This window comes from Ranitomeya variabilis, chromosome 3, assembly GCF_051348905.1.
Source record: "Ranitomeya variabilis isolate aRanVar5 chromosome 3, aRanVar5.hap1, whole genome shotgun sequence".
Taxonomy (NCBI): Eukaryota; Metazoa; Chordata; class Amphibia; order Anura; family Dendrobatidae; genus Ranitomeya; species Ranitomeya variabilis.
The window spans coordinates 635,064,929-635,089,168 of NC_135234.1; the positions used below are offsets into that span (position 1 = coordinate 635,064,929).

A 24,240-nucleotide genomic window follows, 5' to 3' on the forward strand; every position below is an offset into this window, starting at 1 on the left:
AAATAGTGCAGGGGTCATTTTATCCCAAAATGGGCCGTGAAGACAATTCTACGTTTTACATTCTCACTCTTAAAATGTGTACAGACTGCACACACCACTATAGAAGAGATTGGGACAGAATGCCTTGCACTAGCCCAATACAACTATCGCATGATTAGTTCTGGCGGAGCCATCTGGAGTCTCTATGCATCGTCCTACATGGGTATGAAGACTTACCTACTAATGAACCTTATCTCTGACGGGGAAAACGCACTGAGGCGATGACATGATATGTAAATAATAAACATGTACTTTTTATATTATGGAGGTATATTCTATGGGTATATACTCTATGTTGTTCCCAGTCTGCCAATGTTATTTTGTTAATTGTAATTTATATTTGTATTTTACATCAATGGTGCTTTAAAAATAAACAACAATTGCCTAAGAATGTATTGCCATTTTGACTTGTCTATCCTTTAAGTGCATTATTAGGGAATAATAGGGCTTATCTTATGTTGATGGGATCCTCTTATTCCTCTCTCTATATATAGTATTATTTAAGCGTTTTAATGGAATCTAATAAAGGTTTACTAATATTTAAAGGGGTCATTTTTCTGTTGCTATATTCAAGTGAGTGTTATCAGACAGTTTTTACTAGAGGCGTGTACTTCTTCCCCCTGTATGGCACTGACCAATCATAAGCAGGCAGTAACTGTTGGAGAGAAGAACACGCCTCCGCACCACCATAGCTCAGAGCAGGTTTTTCAGTGGGTGAGATGTAGTCACACTTGGGTCGGCTGTGCTCGACTTTGACTCACTCTGCAATGACAGCAGGCTGCTATAACATCTCCCATAGTAGCAGTTATGTTATGGGGTACTACTATGTGAGATATAAAGAGACCCTACTCTGATCTCACTGCAGAGCCAGTATAACTTGCCTGAGCACAACAGACATAAGTGACATTACTGACACATCTCTGGACAGGCAGTGTGGGGGAGTGGAGATATAGCAGAGATGCTAGTACTAGAAGAGGAGGAGAGCTGATAGAAGGGTTTGTAATGTGACACAGCTAGACTCAGGTGTGCTGCCACTCCCCCTCAGAGACCTTATTTGAATAGTCATCTGTGCTTTCTAATCATGCAGGAGTTTAGACCAGGAGATCGTGCATCTCACACCCTGAGAAATCTGCTCTAGGAGAGGTGAAATTATACAGAAAAATAAAAACTATTTTATTTAACTCTGAAGTCAACATTGCATCGCATGTCCAGCTCAACATGAAAAATTCTGTGAAAAGTCTTTAAAATTAAACCAGTGACACTTCTTTTGTTTTCATTTAAAAAGAGAGCTGGTCGGTCACCTTTTTTATGCGGCTCGTCCAGCCCACTCCTTTTTTCACACCGGATTAACAGCAGAGGGCTAGCTTGGCTACTGAAATGCGCAGTCAGCCAGCCCCCATCACACACTGTTTTGGTCACGTGCCAAGAAGAGTAGTGGCAGTTGTCAGAACACGGGACCGGACTGACTAGCAGAGAATCAGGACACCCAGCATACAAGAACTAAGTTATATTCTCATAAAATTCATTTGTTTTGTTTTTATTCCATCTTTAGGAGTTGCCATAAATAGGAATTTCTTTATATTTTCTCCATATAGGTCTAGTTAATTTGAAGTAAATAAAGTGACAGGTTCTTTATAGATTTTCCGGGTCATGGTTACTGACAGAAAACTTATGGCAAGGAAAATGGTATTATGAAAAATTATTTACGTATAATGATCAAAGTGCTATTCCTGGAAGCCTCCGGAGAATGTGGCCACATATGCTGCATTACTGACCGATTATAACTGCATGCTTAATTCACAAATGTATAGCTACGACACAAATGTGTATATTGAAGCGCTTCTAATATTAGCACCGATGAAGGATGTGACTACAGTTAGTGATAACAGCGAGTCGTGCTCGTGTCTATAGAGAGGCACACAGAGGACTGGAATAAGTCTTTCCACTGAATGTGAGGGCCGGTAATGGAGGAGCGGGCACTTTTGTTTGCTTTCCCTCAGCTCTTCATGTATGACAGGAATGTGACTCAGAAGATGGGGGAAAAATCTGAAAAACTGCCAGCAGAAACAGGAGTCCATAAATGTCCATGTGAGAAAGGTTTTACAGCCCCAACGAAAATTCTCAGACAAGACGGATTACAGCAAAGCTCGGCCTCTGGAGATGCACAGAATATAAGGGAGGTCTAAAATGAGATCTCAATGTCCTCCAGCCCTCACAGGACAAGGTCAGGATGGTTTCCTCAGATTCCTCCATGCTTAGTACTAAAAGTCAGAACTTCCACACATTATAAACATTACTGACTGTAAAGTTAGAACCCATTTAATAGCAGTACGGTTTCTTATTGAAGATCGTCAGAATTAGTTGACAAGCTATACAAGGTCACGGAAGGGGAGCCAGACATCAGAAAATCACCCATTTACCTAGCCCCATGAGCCTGCTGGCAATTACAGGATAATTACAATGGTGTTTGTACCTAAACTATGGCGGATTCATCAAAGAGATTATGGCAGAATTCTGGTATAAATCGCATTGAACCTTTTTGTGCAACACTGGGTTGTGCAATTTTTTTCCCCTTCACCCTGACAGCATTGTACAGAGATAGTGTATCCGCCTCCAGAACAGGAAACCTACAGAATAAAAAGGTGGTACTTCTACGTACACTTCAGTGTGGTTTCCTGTTCCTGTGAAGATGGATGCACCTGAGGATTTTTTTTCAGGAATTGCAGGAGGCATTTCCCAGGGTGAGCGGCCACCATTGATTCCTTAGCCCTATCGACTCAAGTGACTGCTGCCCTCCCTGTCTTTGCATGTGGCTGCTGGAATAGGGAGAGGATGCCGCTCTGCTCCCGGCAGAGAAGCTGCTAGGTTCTGTAGTCGAGGCCAGATGTGACACAGGACACTGAGGTGTGCGTGCTCTGCAGGAGGTAACAGCGCTTTCGGGCATGGAAGCGCATGCACACAGTTGGTCGGCCGCTTCAGCGTTTGGAAAGCATGACCGATGATTAAAGTACTTGGTGGGGAGTGCTGCCTCCAATTGGAATAGCCCCCTCCCCATTTTGATGCACCCAGGCCATCAGAAATATCTGAGTAGCGGTGGAGACCCACTTCATCTAAAGTACCAATACCTATCCTTTTTCACAAAAGCAGTGTCAGAAAAGGCGCCATATATAATTAAAGGAAAATACCAAGTTGGGTGTATGCCCTTCTACACAAGTGGGATTTTTGACTAGCTCAATCCTTTCCACCTTTCCCTCTAATCCCAGCTGTATTGAAGAAAATACGTGAGGAAGGAGCCAGAGTCATACTAATTGCTGCCTTTTGGCCCAGAAGAGCTTGGTTTACTTGACTGAGAATTATGTCCGTCTCAGACCCCTGGATGCTACCAGACGTTCCCAGTCTTCTGTTCCAGTTGTACACCTTCAGGTTCACAACTTACATCTGACTACTCGGAACTTGAAAGGGGATTGATCGGTCAAGAGATTTTCGCAAGACTTACTTTCCACGCTTCTAAGTAGGAAAAAGTGTGGAATAAGTTTCTGAAATTCTCAGGGCAAAATATGTCAACACAACAAAAGACACCCCCTTACGGAAGTGTTTGAGTTTCTACAGAAAGGCAACCTTTCCACTAGTACGCAAAAAGTTCAGATCTCTACACTGGGGGTTCTGTTTGATCAAAAGATCTCTGACCACTTGTGGGAGAAATGGTTCATCAAGGCTTACTTTTTCTCTATGCCGGTAAGTGGCCCTAGAATAGCTCCCTGGGATCTGAATCCAATTCTGAATGCCCTTACACGAGACACCTTCAAGCCTATTTTGTATACTACTATTAGGGTCCTCACTTTAGAAACGGCCTCAGTAGTGGCCCTAACCTCAGTGAATTACAGGCTATTTTCATTAACCCACCCTTCACAACTATCCTGGGGCACAGGGTAATATTAAACCCTAACAACTTATCTGACAATGGTAGTCTCCAGATTTAATAGATCTCAGGAAATAGTCCTCCCTTTTGTGACAATCCAAAATCTCAGAGTGAGCTAGTTTTTCATTCTTTAGATGACAGGATTTACCTCCTTAGATACTTTGAAGTCACAGGGCCCTGGTGGAAGTCTTATTTCAGGGCCCCAATAAAGGTAGGGGGTATAAGTCCTCCATAGCTAGGTGGGATATAATGGCCATAGCCTTGGCTTACTTGGGCAAAGATCATCATTAGAATATTAAAAGCTTACTCTACAAGGTCCATGGCTACCTCCTGGGTGCAAAGGGCTAATGCTTCTATTAAAGAAGTTGTCCACTACTTGGACAACTTCTCATCCCCATCGCTTGGCCCCCAAAAAATAATAAAGCTTAGACTCACCTCCCGTGCCAGTGCTGTTCCCATGATGTTGGCAATAACTCTCCCGGGGCTCCCGCGCTGTTGTGACACATGATGCCGACGCCCAATCAGCACTTGCGTCGCTGTCCCTGCCTCCTGTCGAACTGAGCAGGAAGAGGAAGTCCGAAATCAGCTGCAGCCCAGATCTCCTCTTCATGTTTGATTTGTCCGAAGGCGCGAGAACGACGTCGGCACAGAAAGGGAGTATAAGCTTTATTTTATTGGGGCCAAATATTTTGATCAAGAAGGGGTTGTCCTAGTAATGGACATCCCCTTTAATCAAATCTGCAGAGCTGCAGTCTGGTCATTCCCCTCTATCTTCTTTAAGCACTACGAGTTGGATCTGAGGCACTCTGAACTCTCCTTTGGGAAAAAGATATTTCAGTTTTGGTCTCTGCCTAGGGGTTTCTTCTATTTTAATCTCTCCTACGGTGCAGTCAGGGTAATGGGAAAATGTGATAATTACTCACTAGTAATTTGATTTTCCCGAACCATGACACCACTGTCGTAAATTCCTATATACATAACACCACTGTCGTAAATTCATATATATATATATATATATATATATATATATATATATATATATATATATATGTGTGTGTGTGTGTGTGTGTGTGTGTGTGTGTGTGTGTGTGTGTGTGTGTGTGTGTGTGTGTGTATGTATGTATGTATGTATGTGTATATATATATATATATATATATATATATATATATATATATATATATATATATATATATATATATATATATATATATATATATATATATATATATATATATTCCACCACCAGAAATATGCATATAATGTGTGTTTATAAGAAAATAAATAAATGGGGTAAGGAAAGAAGCTCGCATTTTAGCATTTTAGTTGTAATAATGTATGTTGGTGTCTTTAGCCATGCGGCTATGTCTTATGCTCTGTAAACACACTGAGGCGTACGGAGAGGTGCCGCATTTTTATTGTGTAGGTTTCCTATTCCTGGAGGTGGATGCTCTCTCTTTGTATGGAGCGGTCATGGCTTGGGAAAATCAAATTACCTGTAAGCAAGTATCTTTTTTACCTGCAGTTTTCATGCCAGTTTCACCCAGCCCCACTAAAATGAGCTTGGATGCCCCATGTCGTGTGGAGTATAATTTTTGGTGAAGTTCATATCACTTGCTGCCACAAATGTAGCTCTAACTGAATCAGGAACATCTGACTCCAACATGAAGACCGTCAATGATCTTAACCTGGACCTGTTGAAGAATCTGATCGATGCGAAACGGCCGTCGTCCTCCGCTGCACCTGCTCCCCTGCATCCATGTACTACTTGTATTGAATAAAGAAAGGATTGTGCTACTGCATCATGGAGTGCACCTATTTTTTCCTCTTTGGCCTGGACGTTGATCTTGATGAATAGGGGCCCAAGTGTTTTGTGGTTTTGCTATAGTTATAAATTAAAAACAAACCACAACAAATTTCCTTAGTGCCTGTGTAGAGCAGTTTCCCCAAATTATCAGGGCGGAGAGGTAGAATGGTATACTGGCAGTCATCTTTTGAAAAAATGTCCTCCAGCCACGTGACATCAGCACAGCTGTCTGAAATCTAGTGTATATTTCAAACACAGAGATTGGGGGCAAATCTGCACTGCCACCATCAGAGCCAAACTGACCTGAAGTGGGGTCCAGGGCTTTCCATCAAGGTGTCAGTCATTTAAAACAAATAAATTAAAAAGAGCAGTATTCAGCATGACTTTTCTGGTAGCATTTCCAGAAGACATGACAAAACCTGAGCTGCAGCCTACAATGCACGTGTGAACTCAGCCTGAATTCTACTTGCCATGTCTACGGAGAACGTGAAGGCTTTTGCTTGCTTGGTCCTTACACATCCCCAAAGGAGGTTCCAAGTAAGGCTCTGACTATTTAGACCTCTGGAAACCAACCATCAGCATAGCAAAGGAAATTAGATGGATATACCGTATTATTTATCAGGGTTAGCTCAGATGCTGCAGTTGCTGCAATTGTCACATTTGAAAACTCTGTAGTTTGGGACTAAGATTACGCTGTATAAAAAATGTGCGCTGAAACAAAATAATAGGGCATGTGAGAGTAAGAAGGGGTTCCAGGTCGTCACAAGGCAAGATTGAGAACGTTAATAGAGCAACCTTCTGTGGTGCCAGAAAGCACTCCGCATTCCTCCGCTATCACAGGACTCCATTGTGCAACGTGCCATACGATTACAGAAAAGGGGAAATGATGACAAAGCATTTGTAACTTTCTTTTCTCCTGTTATTGAAGATTTGTTACAAGTTGATATATTGTTTACTGTGTAACTGATTAGAGTGGAGCTCGGGTCCCTGCTTATTCAGCTAACTATAGCGCTTACCGAATAAGCCCCACCTCTATGCATGTGTAGCGCCAGTCACATGGCCTCAGCGGCGATCAGCCGGCGCGATCCAGGAACCGGGTTCCCTCTGCAGCTTATTCGGTAAGCGCTGTAGGGCTGGTGCCAACATAGGTTGAGCCACTGCTTTGTGCAGAGTGGCGGCTTTAGCCACGCCCCCTCGGCCCAGACTGACAGAAAATCAGTATTAGTGCCGGCTGTCAGTCAGTGCCGAGGGTGCGGTTACAGCCGCCACTCTATACACAGAGCAGTGACTGAAGCCACACCAGCGCCACCCCATGATTGAGACACGAATGTTGCCGGAGGGAATAAGGTTAATTTCCTCCCTGCAGAGGTCAGAATAGTTACATAGTTATTAAGGTTGAAGGAAGACTTTAAGTCCATCTAGTTCAACCCATAGCCTAACCTAACATGCACTAACATGTTGATCCAGAGGAAGGCAAAAAAAAACCATGCGGCAAAGAGTAAGCTCCACCTTGGGGAAAAAAATTCCTTCCCGACTCCACATATGGCAATCAGACTAGTTCCCTGGATCAACGCCCTATCAAGGAATCTAGTGTATATACCCTGTAACATTATACTTTTCCAGAAAGGTATCCAGTCCCCTCTTAAATTTAAGTAATGAATCACTCATTACAACATCATACGGCAGAGAGTTCCATAGTCTCACTGCTCTTACAGTAAAGAATCCGCGTCTGCTATTATGCTTAAACCTTCTTTCCTCCAGACGTAGAGGATGCCCCCTTGTCCGTGTCTCAGGTCTATGATTAAAAAGATCATCAGAAAGGTCTTTGTACTGTCCCCTCATATATTTATACATTAAAATAAGATCACCCGTTAGTCTTCATTTTTCCAAACTAAATAGCCCCAATAACTCACAGTTCATCCCTATATCTGCACGTTAATAGTGTTTTTTCACATGACAGGTTCTCTTTAAAGGGAACCTGTCACCCCCAAAATCGAAGGTGAGCTAAGCTCACTGGCATCAGAGGCTTATCTACTGCATTCTGGAATGCTGTACATAAGCCCCCGATGTATCCTGAAAGATGAGAAAAAGAGGTTAGATTATACTCACCCAGGGGTGGTCCCGGTACGATGGGCGTCGCGGTCCGGGGCTTCCCATCTTCTTACGATGACGTCCTCTTCTTGTTTTCACGCCGCAGCTCCGACGCATGCGTACTTTATCTGTCCTGTTGAGGGCAGAGCAAAGTACAGCAGTGCGCAGGCTCCGGGAAACGTCAGAGAAGCCCAGGACCTGCAGTACTTTACGCCATCCTCAACAGGGCAGAGAATTACACCTGCGCAGGAGCCGCGACAGAAGCAAGGAGGATGACGACACTGTCTGAAGATGGGAGGTGCTGGAACCGGACCTGCGACGCCCATCGGACCCAGACCACACCGGGACCACACCTGGGGGAGTATAATCTGACTTGTTTTTCTTATCTTTCAGGTTACATCGGGCTTATCTACAGCATTACAGAATGCTCTAGATGAGTTCCTAATGGCGGTGGCTACAGCTTATATACGAAAAATGAGGTGACAGATTCCCTTTAAAAAATATTTCTAGGGGTAAATACAAATGCAAAAACTACTGCAACCAAGGGGAGTACATTCTATTCTATAACATATGGCCTGAGGGAGGCACTGATAGATTATATTTAAAAGTTTTATATTAAATAGACAGTCATGCAGAAAGTGATCACAAAGTGCTTTAATTGCATAAGGTGCAGAAACTTCTACCTGCTGCAGGCTGGGTTTAGGAAAGGAACCTTATAATCATAATATCTTTAATAGAATTTAGCAGCATATCAAATAGCTTAGCAGCACCACAGCATTGGAAATCCACACATATTGAAAGCAGAGCATGACTGCAAAATAAATGAATGAATAAAGTAAATGTGCACAACCTTAAGGTGCAGCAATGGTCCCCGACACGCGTTTCGCGTTCTAAAAGACCCCCAGGAAGAAATGAACACGAAATGCCCGTCGGCATCATTGCTGCACCTTAAGGTTGTGTACATTTATTTAATATAAACCTTTTAAATATAATCTGTCTGCTATCAGTGCCTCACTCAGGCCATCTGTTATGCCGTTATGCTGCTAATCTACTTAGAACATATTACTAGAAGGTGGTTTTTCACCAATACATAGTCTAACTTGCAGCATACGTAGATATTTGCCCTGCATGCGCTGTAAGCACCAGCTTGATACTATATGCTGGAAGACTATCTCGGTTTGATCTACACTTCATCATGTGTGCAGTTGTCTGACAGGAGATCTCCGCTGTGATTGTACTCTTTACTCTCAAGACTAAAGGCCCCGTCTCACATAGCGAGATCGCTAGCGAGATCGCTGCTGAGTCACAAGTTTTGTGACGCAACAGCGACCTCCATAGCGATCTCGCTATGTGTGACACGTACCAGCGATCAGGCCCCTGCTGCGAGATCGCTGGTCGTGTCGGAATGGCCTGGACCTTTTTTTGGTCGTTGAGGCCCCGCTGACATCGCTGAATCGGTGTGTGTGACACCGATCCAGCGATGTCTTCACTGGTAACCAGGGTAAACATCGGGTTACTAAGCGCAGGGCCGCGCTTAGTAACCCGATGTTTACCCTGGTTACCAGCGTAAATGTAAAAAAAAACAAACAGTACATACTCGCCTTCTGATGTCCGTCAGGTCCCTTGCCGTCTGCTTCCTGCTCTGACTGCCGCCGTAAAGTGAGAGCACAGCAGTGACGTCACCGCTGCGCTCTGCTCTCACTGTACGGCGGCTCAGTCAGAGCAGGAAGCAGACGGCAAGGGACCTGACGGACATCAGAAGGCGAGTATGTACTGTTTGTTTTTTTTGGTAACCAGGGTAAACATCGGGTTACTAAGCGCGGCCCTGCGCTTAGTAACCCGATGTTTACCCTGGTTACCCGGGTGCTGCAGGGGGACTTCGGCATCGTTGAAGACAGTTTCAACGATGCCGAAGTCGTTCCCCTAATCGTTGGTCGCTGGGGAGAGCGGTCTGTGTGACAGCTCCCCAGCGACCACACAGCGACTTACCAACGATCACGGCCAGGTCATATCGCTGGTCGTGATCGTTGGTAAATCGCTTAGTGAGACGGGGCCTTAATTCCAGTACTGACACTCATTTACTTTACTGAGGCTTTCTGACCTAGTCTTCCCTTTTTAGAGTATATGCGGTGATCGGTCGTCTTATAACTGCACTCATACTGATTACACATTATTGGTGGCTAATTACAAACACGTATGGAATATTTTGGATGAATAGGATGTACTCCCCTTGGTTGCAGTCATTTTTGCACTTGTATTTACCCCTAGAAATATTTTTTTATGAAATGTATGTATATTTCTTTATAGAGATTTGTATCTTTCTTATATACTGGGCATACAGACTTCCTTTTTGTTTATACATTGTTCGATAACTGTGGTCAGCATGGTGGCTCAGTGGTTAGCACAGCTGCTCTGCAGCGCTGAAGTCCTGTAATCCTTCTCGGGTTCTCGGGTTTCCTTAGAGACATATACTGATGGGGAATCTCGATAATCTGTACTGCGCTGTGGAATTAATGGTGCCATAAGCAAAGCAGAATAATGACTTCAGGATGGGAGATAAATCCCGGCAGGAACAGACGAGCGCTTTACTTGTCTGCCAGTCCCATAGGCCATGAACGAAGCCGAGATTAGCGGAGGTGCAAGACGGAGCCCACTCCCAGAATTCTGTACCCCGATCACATCCATATGGGATAACCCTGTAACTGGCAGACTGGCACCCCACAATGGTGAGGAGAAAGAATGACCTCCCGAAGCTTCACAAGGAGGAGCATCTGTCCCTGACCCATGGTGGAACTTCTGAGCTGAAGGGGGTCAGAAAACGGTCAAGGACCATCCTAGTTTCAGAAGGGGCCGTCAGATGCCCCCTCCCCTAGCTGTCTGTGCCATTCTTTGCCATGTGGGAGACAGAGCACTGGATCTATAATAACACAATGTCATCCACTATATGCCCCATATACATCTGCCAGCCACATGTGCCCCGAAAGCCCACTGTGCTGGAGAGGGGCAGCCTTCACATACCATCCGCCGACCCCAGGGGCAGTGAGGCTGCAGCACAGCGGAGATTCATCACCGCAACTACTGAGGCCACCAGGTCCCTCCGGACGAGCAGACTGGCATCTTCTAGGGTCAGGACGGGCACCAGTGGCAGCACTGGGCACCCTGGCAGCACCGGGCACCCTGGCAGCACCAGCCCCGGACACACTGGCAGCACCGGGCACACTGGCAACACCAGCCCCGGACACACTGGCAGCCCCAGCCCCGGGCACACTGGCAGCCCCAGCCCCGGGCACACTGGCAGCCCCGGGCACACTGGCAGCCGCAGCCCCGGGCACACTGGCAGCCACAGCCCCGGGCACACTGGCAGCACCAGCCCCGGGCACACTGGCAGCCCCGGGCACACTGGCAGCCCCGGGCACACTGGCAGCACAGAACACACTGGCAGCCCCAGCCCCGGGCACACTGGCAGCCCCGGGCACACTGGCAGCCCCGGGCACACTGGCAGCACAGAACACACTGGCAGCACAGAACACACTGGCAGCACAGAACACACTGGCAGCCCCGGGCACACTGGCAGCACAGAACACACTGGCAGCCCCAGCCCCGGGCACACTGGCAGCCCCGGGCACACTGGCAGCCCCGGGCACACTGGCAGCACAGAACACACTGGCAGCACAGAACACACTGGCAGCCCCGGGCACACTGGCAGCACAGAACACACTGGCAGCCCCGGGCACACTGGCAGCACAGAACACACTGGCAGCCCCGGGCACACTGGCAGCACAGAACACACTGGCAGCCCCGGGCACACTGGCAGCACAGAACACACTGGCAGCCCCGGGCACACTGGCAGCACTCACCCAGGACGGCAGCTCGTTGCTCCTGAAGGCGCTGCGGGCGGTGATCTGCTCCTCTTTCTCCAGGCTCTCGCTCGCTAGCTGGAAGCTCTTCCATTTGTTGCTCCGCGCAGTCCTCCAGTACATGTACACCGCCAGCCCCAGGAGGACGAACAGCACACTCAGCCCCAGGTACCCGCACAGGTACACGGGCAGTAATAGCAGCAGCTGCCGCCCCACAGACCACAGGACCGACACCAGCTCGGAGCCCGGGGCCGGGGAAGGGACGTGCTGGGCATCGGACATGATGAGCTGCCTATGTGTAGCGTGCGGAGTCCGGACAGACAGTCCGCGGGGCCCCTCACTGCAGCCTACCACATCCCCGTTACACGCAGCGCTGTCAGGGGCGTGGTTTCTCGTCACGTGAATATGCAGGGCGGAGCCAGGATCCCGGCTGTAGCGGCGGAGGCAGGGAGGCGGTCTGTCTGCAGGACACTAGGTGGCCGCCGGTCTTCCGGATGGATCCAGACACAGCGAAGGCTGAGACGTGCGGCCCAGTGCGGAGCTCCGCAGCCGAGGCCGCCACACCGAGTGGCCCATATGGATCCTGCAGCTGCCCTGTGCTGACTAATGTGGCCGCTGTCTTGTTGGCACAGAATAAATGGGCTTTTAAGAACGCAAAGTTCACACCATCGGTATTTGGTCAGTATTTTACCTCAGTATTTATAAGCCAAAACCAGGAGTGGAGCAATCAGAGGGAAAGTATAATAGAAACATATGCACCACTTCTGCATTTATCACCCACTCCTGGTTTTGGCTTAAGGTACCGTCACATTAAGCGACGCTGCAGCGATAGCGACAACGATGCCGATCGCTGCAGCGTCGCTGTTTGGTCGCTGGAGAGCTGTCACACAGACCGCTCTCCAGCGACCAACGATGCCGAGGTCCCCGGGTAACCAGGGTAAGCATCGGGTTGCTAAGCGCAGCGCCGCGCTTAGTAACCCGATGTTTACCCTGGTTACCAGCGTAAAAGTTAAAAAAACAAACAGCACATACTCACCAGCGCGTCCCCCAGCCTCTGCTTCCTGACACGGACTGAGCTCCGGCCCTAACAGCACAGCGGTGACGTCACCGCTGTGCTTTCACTTTCAGTTTAGGGCCGGCGCTCAGTCAGTGTCAGGAAGCAGAGGCTGGGGGACGCGCTGGTGAGTATGTGCTGTTTGTTTTTTTAACTTTTACGCTGGTAACCAGGGTAAACATCGGGTTACTAAGCGCGGCCCTGCGCTTAGTAACCCGATGTTTACCCTGGTTACCAGTGTAAAATATCGCTGGTATGGTTGCTTTTGCTGTCAAACACGGCGATACACGGCGACCTAGCGACCAAATAATGTGCAGACCTTCTAGCAGCGACCAGCAATTTCACAGCGGGATTCTGATCGCTGCTGCGTGTCAAATACAGCGATATCGCTTCCCTAGGACGCTGCAACGTCACAGATCGCTGGCGACATTGCTTAGTGTGACGGTACCTTTAAGGTACCGTCACACTAGGCGATATCGCCAGCAATCCGTGACGTTGCAGCGACCTGGATGGCGATATCGCTGCAGCGTCGCTTAGTGTGACGGTACCTTTACACATACTGAGATAAAATCCTGACCAAATCCTGACCGTGTGAACATTAAAGGGAACCTGTCACCCCGTTTTTTCAAGATGAGATAAAAATAGCGTTAAATAGGGGCAGAGCTGGGCGTTACATTAGTGTCTTTTGTGTGCCTTTATTACCCACCTATGCTGCTGAAATACCTGTGTAAAGTCGCCGTTTTCTGCTGTCACTCACGCTGGTCTGGTCCTATGTGGAAGATAGCCGTAGGCACGACTATAAATTGTGGTGCACAAGTAGGTGCCCAAACTGTACTTATGGTGTGGATAAACTTGGCACACACGTGGTCAAATGAAAGAGATTTAATTGAAAGAGAGTACATACAATATTGACGTTTCGGTCTCAGATTAGACCTTCATCAATGTACCTCTCAGAGTATTTCACAGATTGACGTTCTAATAGGCGATTAATCCCTCTGCTTGTGGCTGGTACAGCTATAAATAGCAGGCCGCTCGTCCTGAGTCACTCAGGACGAGCGGTGGATGCCGCGTCCACATAGCACAGCACCGGCACCAAGTGTAGCCTGCTATTTATAGCTGTACCAGCCACAAGCAGAGGGATTAATCTCCTATTAGAACGTCAATCTGTGAAATACTCTGAGAGGTACATTGATGAAGGTCTAATCTGAGACCGAAACGTCAATATTGTATGTACTCTCTTTCAATTAAATCTCACTTTCATTTGACCACGTGTGTGCCAAGTTTATCCACAACATAGGTCTGGTCCTATGGGCGTGGTGACAGCGCTTCTTCTCCCCCAGATCCTGCTCATCTTTCCGTTGGTGGTGTGCGCATACCCAACAGGCGAATCCACTGCGCAGTTGAAGGAAAACAGCGCGATCTGCGCTATTCAGCGGTTTATCGGTGGGCGCGGCCATCTTCCTGAGGCCGCGCGTGCGCAGATGGTAGTGCTCGGCTTCCCGGGGCTTCAGGAAAATGGCCGCGGGATGCCTCACGTGCGCAGATGGAGATCGCGGCGGCCATTTTCCTGAAGCCCCGGGAAGCCGAGCACTACCATCTGCGCACGCGCGGCCTCAGGAAGATGGCCGCGCCCACTGATAAACCGCTGAATAGCACAGATCGCACTGTTTTCCTTCAGCTGCACAGTGGATTCGCCTGTTGGGTATGCGCACACCACTACGCCACCAACGGAAAGATGAGCAGGATCTAGGGGAGAAACAGCGCTGTCACCACGCCCATAGGACCAGACCAGCGAGAGTGACAGCCAAAAACGGTGACTTTACAAAGGTATTTCGGCAGCATAGGTGGGTAACAAAGGCACACAAAAGACACTAATGTAAAGCCCAGCTCTGCCCCTATTTAACGCTATTTTTATCTCCTCTTCAAAAAACGGGGTGACAAGTTCCCTTTAATTAACATCAGGAGATCACACCGGTCAAATAATAAATGAAAGGAAAACTAGAATTAGAACTAACAAAAAATAACAGTTTTCCTAACCGGTTTTTCCATCAGCAAACTTACCACCATTAGTATGTTTTCTGGTTTCATTACTGTGGTTTTGCAGTTTATTATTTAACCATTATGGGTTTTTCTAGTGATTGTTGTATTTTTATATTCATGTTTTTCAATATGGTTAATTGTTTGGGGAGTTTGTTTGCTCTCCTGATGTTTTTAATTGATGCATCTGTTTCTTGCATGCCGCTTTGTATATAACACTAGCGATGTGGGTCTGCTTTCATACCATGAATAAGACGTGAATGGTCGAAATGCGTCGATTTGGACCACCAGAGACCCCATTTTTCATCATGCATACAATCCAATATTGGTGTTAACCCCTTAAGCCCCGAGGGTGGTTTGCACGTTAATGACCTGGCCAATTTTTACAATTCTGACCACTGTCCCTTTATGAGGTTATAACTCTGGAACGCTTCACCACATCTTAGCGATTCTGACATTGTTTTCTCGTGACATATTGTACTTCACAATAGTGTTAAAATTTCTTCGATATAACTTGCGTTTATTTGTGAAAAACATGGAAATTTGGCAAAAATTTAGAAAATTTAGCAATTTTACAACTTTGAATTTTTATGCCCTTAAATCACAGAGATATGTCACGCAAAATACTTAATAAGTAACATTTCCCACATGTCTACTTTACATCAGCACAATTTTGGAACCAACATTTTTTTTTGTTAGGGAGTTATAAGGGTTAAAAGTTGACCACAAATTTCTCATTTTTACAACACCATTTTTTTTTAGGGACCACATCCCATTTGAAGTCATTTTGAGGGGTCAAATATGATAGAAAATACCCAAGTGTGACACCATTCTAAAAACTGCACCCCTCAAGGTGCTCAAAACCACATTCAAGAAGTTTATTAACCCTTCAGGTGTTTCACAGGAATTTTTGGAATGTTTAAATAAAAATTAACATTTAACTTTTTTTCACACAAAATTTATTTCAGCTCCAATTTGTTTTATTTTACCAAGGGTAACAGGAGAAAATGGACCCCAAAAGTTGTTGTACAATTTGACCTGAGTACGCTGATACCCCATATGTGGGGGTAAACCACTGTTTGGGCGCATGGCAGAGCTCGGAAGGAAAGGAGCGCCATTTTACTTTTCAATGCAAAATTGACTGGAATTGAGATGAGACGCCATGTTGCGTTTGGAGAGCCCCTGATGTGCCTAAACATTGAAACCCCCCACAAGTAACACCATTTTGGAAAGTAGACCCCCTAAGGAACTTATCTAGATGTGTGGTGAGCACTTTGACCCACCAAGTGCTTCACAGAAGTTTATAATGCAGAGCCGTAAAAATAAAAAATCATATTTTTTCACAAAAATGATCTTTTCACCCCCAATTTTTTTATTTTACCAAGAGTAAGAGAAGAAATTAGACCCCAAAAATTGTTGTGCAATTTGTCCTGAGTACGCTGATACCCCATATGTCGGGGTAAACAACTGTTTGGGCGCATGGCAGAGCTCGGAAGGGAAGGAGCGCCGTTTGACTTTTCAATGCAAAATTGACTGGAATTGAGATGGGCACCATGTCGCGTTTGGAGAGCCCCTGATGTGCCTAAACATTAAAACCCCCACAAGTGACACCATTTTGGAAAGTAGACCCCCTACGGAACTTATCTAGATGTGTTTTGAGAGCTTTGAACCCCCAAGTGTTTCACTACAGTTTATAACGCAGAGCCGTGAAAATAAAAATTATTTTTTTCACAAAAATGATTTTTTAGCCCCCAGTTTTGTATTTTCACAAGGGTAACAGGATAAATTGGACCCCAATAGTTGTCCAATGTGTCCTGAGTACACTGATACCCCATATGTGGGGGGGAAATACTGTTTGGGCGCATGGCAGAGCTCGGAAGGGAAGGAGTTCCATTTGGAATGCAGACTTAGATAGATTGGTCTGCAGGCGTCACGTTGCATTTGCAGAGCCCCTGATGTACCCAAACAGTAGAAACCCCCAACAAGTGACCCCATATTGGAAACTAGACCTCCCAAGGAACTTATCTAGATGTGTTGTGAGAACTTTGAACCCCCAAGTGTTTCACTACAGTTTATAACGCAGAGCTGTGAAAATAAAAAATATTTTTTTATCCACAAAAATGATTTTCCCCCCAAATTTTTATTTTCCCAAGAATAACAAGAGAACTTGGACCCCAAAAGTTATTGTCCAATTTGTCCCGAGTACGTTGATACCCCATATGTTGGGGTAAACCCCTGTTTGGGCGCACGGGAGAGCTCGGAAGGGAAGGAGCACTGTTTTACTTTTTCAATGCAGAATTGGCCGGCATTGAGATCAGACGCCATGTCGCGTTTGGAGAGCCCCTGATGTGCCTGAACAGTGGAAACTCCCCAATTCTACCTGAAACCCTAATCCAAACACACCCCTATCCCTAATCCCAACGGTAACCCTAACCACACCCCTAACCCTGACACACCCCTAACTCTAATCCCAACCATAAATGTAATCCTAACCCTAACTTTAGCCCCAACCCTAACCCTAGCTCTAACCCTAATGGGAAAATGGAAATAAATACATTTTTTATTATTTTTCCCTAACTAAGGGGATGATGAAGGGGGGTTAGATTTACTTTTATAGCGGACTTTTATGATTGGCAGCTGTCACACACTAAAAGACGCTTTTTATAGCAAAAAAGTTTTTGCGTCTCCACATTTTGAGACCTATAATTTTTCCATATTTTGGTCCACAGAGTCATGTGAGGTCTTGTTTTTTGCGGGACGAGTTGATGTTTTTATTGGTAACATTTTCGGACAGGTGACAGTTTTTGATCGCTTTTTATTCCGATTTTTGTGAGGCAGAATGACCAAAAACCAGCTATTCATGAATTTCTTTTGGGGGAGGCGTTTATAATGTTCCACGTTTGGTAAAATTGATAAAGCAGTTTTATTCTTTGGGACAGTACGATTACAGCGATATCTCATTTATATCATTTTTTTATGTTTTGGCGCTTTTATGCGATAAAAGCTATTTTATAGAAAAAATAATTATTTTGGCATCGCTTTATTCTGAGGACTATAACTTTTTTATTTTTTTGCTTATGATGCTGTATAGTGGCTCATTTTTTGTGGGACAAGATGACGTTTTCAGCGGTACCATGGTTATTTATATCTGTCTTTTTGATCACGTGTTATTCCACTTTTTGTTCGGCGGTATGATAATAAAGCGGTTTTTTGCCTCTTTTTTTTTTCTTACGGTGTTCACTGAAGGGGTTAACTAGTAGGACAGTTTTATAGGTTGGGTCGTTACGGACACGGCGATACTAAATATGTGTACTTTTATTGTTTTTTTTATTTAGATAAATGTATTTATGGGAATAATATATATATATTTTTTTCTTTATTGAGGATTTTTTTTTTCACATGTGGAATTTTTTTTTTTTACTTTGTCCCAGGGGGGGACATCACAGATCGCTGATCTGACAGTTTGCACAGCACTCTGTCAGATCAGCGATCTGACTTACAGCGCTGCAGGCTTACCAGCGCCTGCTCTGGACCCGGAAGTAGTCCCTGCAGGACCCGGATGCAGCCCCGCGGCCATTTTGGATCCGGGGCCTGCAGGGATAGGAGGTAAGAAACGCTCAGAGCAACGTGATCACATCGCGTTGCTCCGGGGGTCTCAGGGAAGCCCGCAGGGAGCCCCCTCCCTGCGCGATGCTTCCCTATACCGCCGGAACACTGCGATCATGTTTGATCGCAGTGTGCCGGGGGCGGTCCGTGACCGCTCCTGGCACATAGTGCCGGATGTCAGCTGCGATAGTCAGCTGACACCCGGCCGCGATCGGCCGCGCTCCCCCCCGTGAGCGCGGCCGATCGCATGACGTACTATCACGTCGGTGGGAATTAAGGCCCACCCCACCTCGACGGGATAGTACGTCATATGGGATTAAGGGGTTAAGTGTGTCTCCAATAAAATTGTTATTTTTATTCCATGAAATTTCATGCTGTAGATCACTCTCTTTCACATTTTTGCTATTGACAACGCCTCTGATGAGGGCGGCTCCGTGGATGGATGAACATTGGATTTCCTTTGGAGACTGGTGAGCTGACTGTTTTTTCCTTTTTTTCTTCCCCCACCCTCCACGTTTATTTAGTGTTCGTGGGGCACTTTTGTTGACATCATACTTTACGAATGCAATGAAAGGGGAACCTAGAGCTCCAGTAGGAGGAAAGTTAGAGGGTGCACAGTACTACATTGTAGGTGCAGTAATAGGGACACATATGGTTGCAGCAGCTCAGCATTGGGGTATCCGCAGGATAAGGCGTTTGCACAGGTTAGGGATAGATGCGGATGGTTCTGGAAATGAGAAGTCATATGTGTCTTTGTTTCTTTGTTGTAATCTCTGCAGATAAGTCCTGGCTGGAGAAGTTGCCATGCAGGTCTGGGCCAGATGGAAAACTGAATTACCCCATCAGAAAGAGCGTCTTCTGTAAGTCACCATCAATAAGGCTATGTGCACACGTCAGGATTTCTAGCAGAAATTTTCCTGACAAAAACCAGACATTTATGTCAGAAATCCGCATGCGTTTTTTTCGCGGTATTTCATGCATTTTTGATGCGTTTTTTGTGCGGTTTTTCATGCGTTTTTTCCAAATGCATAGAATTGCGGGAAAAACGCGGAAAATCCACAAAATTAATGAACATGCTGCTTTTTTTAGCGCAATGGGTTTTTTTTGCGGAAAAAAACGCACCATGTGCACAAAACATGCAGAAAAACTCATTAAAAACACATACATTATGCATCCTATCATTTAGAATGCATAATGTATGCGTTTTTAATGAGTTTTTATAGCGTTTTTATCGCAAAAAAAACCTGAACGTGTGCACATACCCTAACTGTACTGTGGTCTCCTATGTGAACTGCAGGACTGGTATCTACCACTGTATGTCACTATATGGCGGTAATATCAGTGTTGGTTTTTAGTATAGAGATTATTTTCAGTAACAGCCGGTCATTTGCTGAGGTTCTCCTACATCCACTATTAGGCCATGTGCACACGTTCAGTATTTTTCGTGTTTTTTTCGCATTTTTTCGCTATAAAAACGTGATAAAAACGCGAAAAAACGCTTACATACGCCTCCCATTATTTTCAGTGTATTCCGCATATCTTGTGCAAATGTTGCATTTTTTTCCGCGAAAAAATCGCATTGCGGAAAAAAAAGCAACATTTTCATTAAATTTGCGGAATTGCGGGGATTCCGCACACCTAGGAATGCATTGATCTGCTTACTTTCCGCATGGGGCTATGCACACCATGCGGGAAGTAAGCAGATCATGTGCGGTTGGTACCCAGGGTGGAGGAGAGGAGACTCTCCTCCACGGACTGGGCACCGTATAATTGGTAAAAAAAAAAAGAAAATAAAAAATAGTGATATACTCACCTTCGATGGCCCCCGCAGTCTTCCCGCCTCTCAGCGGTGCACGCTACCGCTTCCGTTCCTATAGCTGGTGTGTGTGAAGGACCTGCGATGACGTCGCGGTCACGTGACCGCGACGTCATCGATGGTCCTGCACACACACCATCTATAGGAACGGAAGCCGCTGAGGAGATCGGCTGTCTGCAGAAGGTGAGTATAACCATTTTTTTTATTATTTTTAACATTCTATCTTTTACTATTGATGCTGCATAGGCTGCATCTATAGTAAAAAGTTGGTCACACTTGTCAAACACTATGTTTGACAAGTGTGACAAACCTGTCAATCAGTTTTCCAAGCGATGCTACAGATCGCTTGGAAAACTTTAGCATTCTGCAAGCTAATTACGCTTGCAAAATGCTAATAAAAACGCGAAAAGAAACATGCGGATTTCTTGCAGAAAATTTCCGGTTTTCTTCAGGAAATTTCTGCAAGAAATCCTGACGTGCACATACCCTTAGGGTGCGCTACCATAGTTGTAATTAGGGTTACAAGGTTAGGGGGCCAATCAGAAGTTTGGCCCCCTCTGAACCAAACCCTAGCTAAGCCACTGCAGCCGTCTGATATAATATTACTGATAAAACTGCTGCTATTACCTGCAATTAAAAAGCACATGAATACAGCCCCTTACCCCATCATGTCTTACTGCTGTTCTGGCATTTTCAAAGGGCTATGGCAAACCCTTATTACTTTAACCATTTAGTTTGCCATGTGGACAATAACTACGCCCCTGTGCCAGTCCCAAAAGAAACCATAGCATAGAATTTGGTGCCTGGGCAATTGCCCCTGGTGCTTTCCTCCACTCCATCTTCATGCGGCACCACTACATGACACTGCAGGGAGTTGCCACAAGGTCAATATTGCCACTTTACAGTAGCTATGTAAAATGATCCTGTAAATGATTAAAATCTGATTCTGTTAAAAAAAAAAAAAAAAAAGATTGTATGCGGATGACAAGAGAGAAAAAAAAATATTTTTTTTCTATGTACGGTAACTGACAATAGTTTGTACTTTCATGTGACCCTGGCCTTAAACAGGTTCCATGTAGAAAGGAAAACTACAACGCTCATCAGGTCTGGATTTGCCGGGAGTTCTATTTCTACACTGAGGAGAAATAAATAACAGGAATTTGTGAGCTGCGATCCAACTTCAGAGCTGTCTCTCAGGATGGCCACACGCGGGTAGCAATAAGATGATTAGTGGGAACACTGGGTAAGGGGACACTGGTCAGCCTGGTACTGCCCCCAGATCTCATCTCAGCCTGTACAGCTATGAAAGGGTATGTGCACACGTTGCAGATTTGTCTGCAGAATTTTCTGCACAGAATCTGCATCTCTTGGCAGAAAACGCAGGTAAAAATACGCACTTTTTTTAGGCGGTTTTGATGCGGATTTTCATGCGTTTTTGTCTGCCTTTTTGCAACCTAAATAAATATCTATTATTTAACAAAGCAAAAAAAAATTATGATGTCATTTCTTTTTCCAACCTCTTATTTTACATACCGTACTCCATTGAAAAAACACACACAGATAGATAGATAGATAGATAGATAGAGCTAGACAATACCAAGGCCGATGTTTAGTAATGAACCTAATAAAAAAAAAAAAAAAAAAGGGAAGACAAATGGCATCGGCTCCTGTTCAATTTTCCGTGCCAGAGAGGGAAAGCTGATGGCTGGGGGCCAATGTTTCTAGCCTGGGAAGGGGTTAATACCCATGGAGCTTCCCAGGCTATGAATCGCAGCCCGCAGCTGTATATTTTGTATATTTAGCCTTTACTAGCTATTAAAATAGGGAACCCCCCCAAAAAAATGTGGGGTCCCACTATAATTAATAGACAGGCTTTTCAGACAGCTGCAGGCTCATATTCATAGCCTAGAGAGGGGCCATGGATATTGTCCCCCACGGCTACAAATACCAGCCCCCAGCCGCTGTAAGATCCGGCATTTAGCCTCTCTCTTCCCACTGCCCTGTAGCGGTGGCATATGGGGTAATAAGGGGTTAATATCACCTTTGATTGTAAGGTGACATTAAGCCCGGTTAGTAATGGAGAGGCGTCAATAAGACACCTATCCATTACTAATCCTATAGTAGTGAAAGAGTTAAATAAAGACACAGCCAGAAAAAAGTAATTTAATATTCTTAATTTGACCATACTTACAACCACGCCTAATTCCCCGAAGCCATCGATCACCTGCAAAAAAGAATAAACTAACAGTATACTCCCTGTTCCGACGCAGTCCAACGAGTGTCCCACGACGATCTCCCCTATAGAACAGTGACATCAGGAGATGTGACTGCTCTACAGGGCCTCCCACGATGCACTAACAGGAGATAATGGCTCCTGCAGTGCATCGCTGAAGAGGATACCTGAGTTCGGGCTCACTTTACAGCAATGATGCGTGGGAATTTTCTCACAGCACTGCCGGCGAGAGAATGAACTCAGGTGACCTCTCCCGGCAGCGGCTGAAGGATACATCACGGAGGATTACTGCCGCCTGTCAGTTCATCGCGGAGGCACTGTAGAGCACTGACATCGCCCGATGTCACTGTCCTACTCGGGAGATTGTCGTGGGACACTCGTTATTAACTGTACTACGGCGGAAAGGTAAGTATAGGTTGGTTTATTAAGTTATTTTTATTAGATCGAGGGCTTCGAGGACTAGGTGATTGGTGAGTATGTACTGTCTGTATTGTATGTCTGCTGTATGTTCTGTATGTTTGGGGGTTTTTTTTACTACTGAACACATGCATTGTCTGATGGGACTACTTTCCCATCATCGGCAATGCTGTCACGGTGAGCATTCATAGCCGGATAGGGGCAGTAGTCCCATCAGACAATGGCTGCTTACACAGACCCGCACACACACAGGGACACGCACACAAACACGCAGACCCCCGCATACAGACACGCACATAGTCTCCGCACACACACATTATCCGCCCACACACTTCCCTCCTCCCGATCTGCAGCGTTTCTCGCACCAACATTCGCAGAAAACTCACAGATCTTTTTTACACCTGCGGTTTTGCTGCGGATGTGCCTGACTCAATGGCAGTCAATAGGTGCAGAAACGCTGCAGATCCGCAAAAAGAATTGACATGCTGCTGGAAATAAAACGCTGCAAATCTGGGCAGATTTTTCCGCAGCATGTGCACAACAATTCGTCATTTCACATAGAATAACATTGGTAGTGCACAACACTGCGGATCTGATGCAATTCCGTACGTCCAAAAATCCTGCGGATCCGCAATGTGTGCACATAGCCTAATAGTATATTGGGTGGTTTATTAAATAAACCTCCCATACTGTCTGCATGAAGTATAATGAGTGCACTGTGCAAGGCTGTTACCAGAAATCTATTGGTCCTATATAAACATATGGCTGGGACCCCTTGTCATAGACTTGTCCTGTCCTTATTATTGCTAAGACAAGTTCCTATTTTTTTTTTAAGCTTCCCAACAATTTACACCAAAGATTGTTATCCATATCATGCACCAGATTTATCGCGTCTTAGACTTTATGGGCAGAATTGGCAGAATTTTGGTGAGGTGGATGACTTGAAGTTGTTTCCTAATCGTCCAGTTTCTTCTTCATGGCTGACATTGATTTTTTACATAGTAGCTTACAGTTTTAGTTTGTTAATGATGAGAACAATAAATGATACTACAGTGAGGTGTCCTAGGGTTAATACAATTATAAACAACCTGAAAACAGGAATAACTGCTACAAAAATAAGCATCAAAGGTCCTTGAAATGTGTTCCGAAAAGGGTTTAAATAATTTGGATCACTTATCTTATGTTACCAACATCCAGAAATGCATCAAATTCAGTTTGAGTTTAAGCTGGCCCAGATTGGACTTGTTAATAGGGTCGGCCTGTGCTTCAGTGAGCATACCAAATCTTTATTTAAGTTCATTAGGTCACCCTGATTAAGATGTTACAGTGTGAACCAGGTATGGAGATACAAAATGGTTAAAAACTA

The 24,240-nt window shown here is 45.3% G+C and overlaps 1 protein-coding gene across 1 annotated transcript in view; it reads right to left on the minus strand.

Moving 5' to 3' along the window:
- ESYT1 (extended synaptotagmin 1) overlaps positions 1-12,331 on the minus strand; it is a 139,692-nt gene extending 127,361 nt beyond the window's left edge. Inside the window, exon 1 of the mRNA XM_077297549.1 lies at positions 11,712-12,331. Within this exon, the coding sequence (XP_077153664.1) occupies positions 11,712-11,993 (282 nt within the window). The 5' untranslated portion in view covers positions 11,994-12,331. The remainder of the gene's footprint in view (positions 1-11,711) is intronic.
- Positions 12,332-24,240: the final 11,909 nt, after the last annotated feature.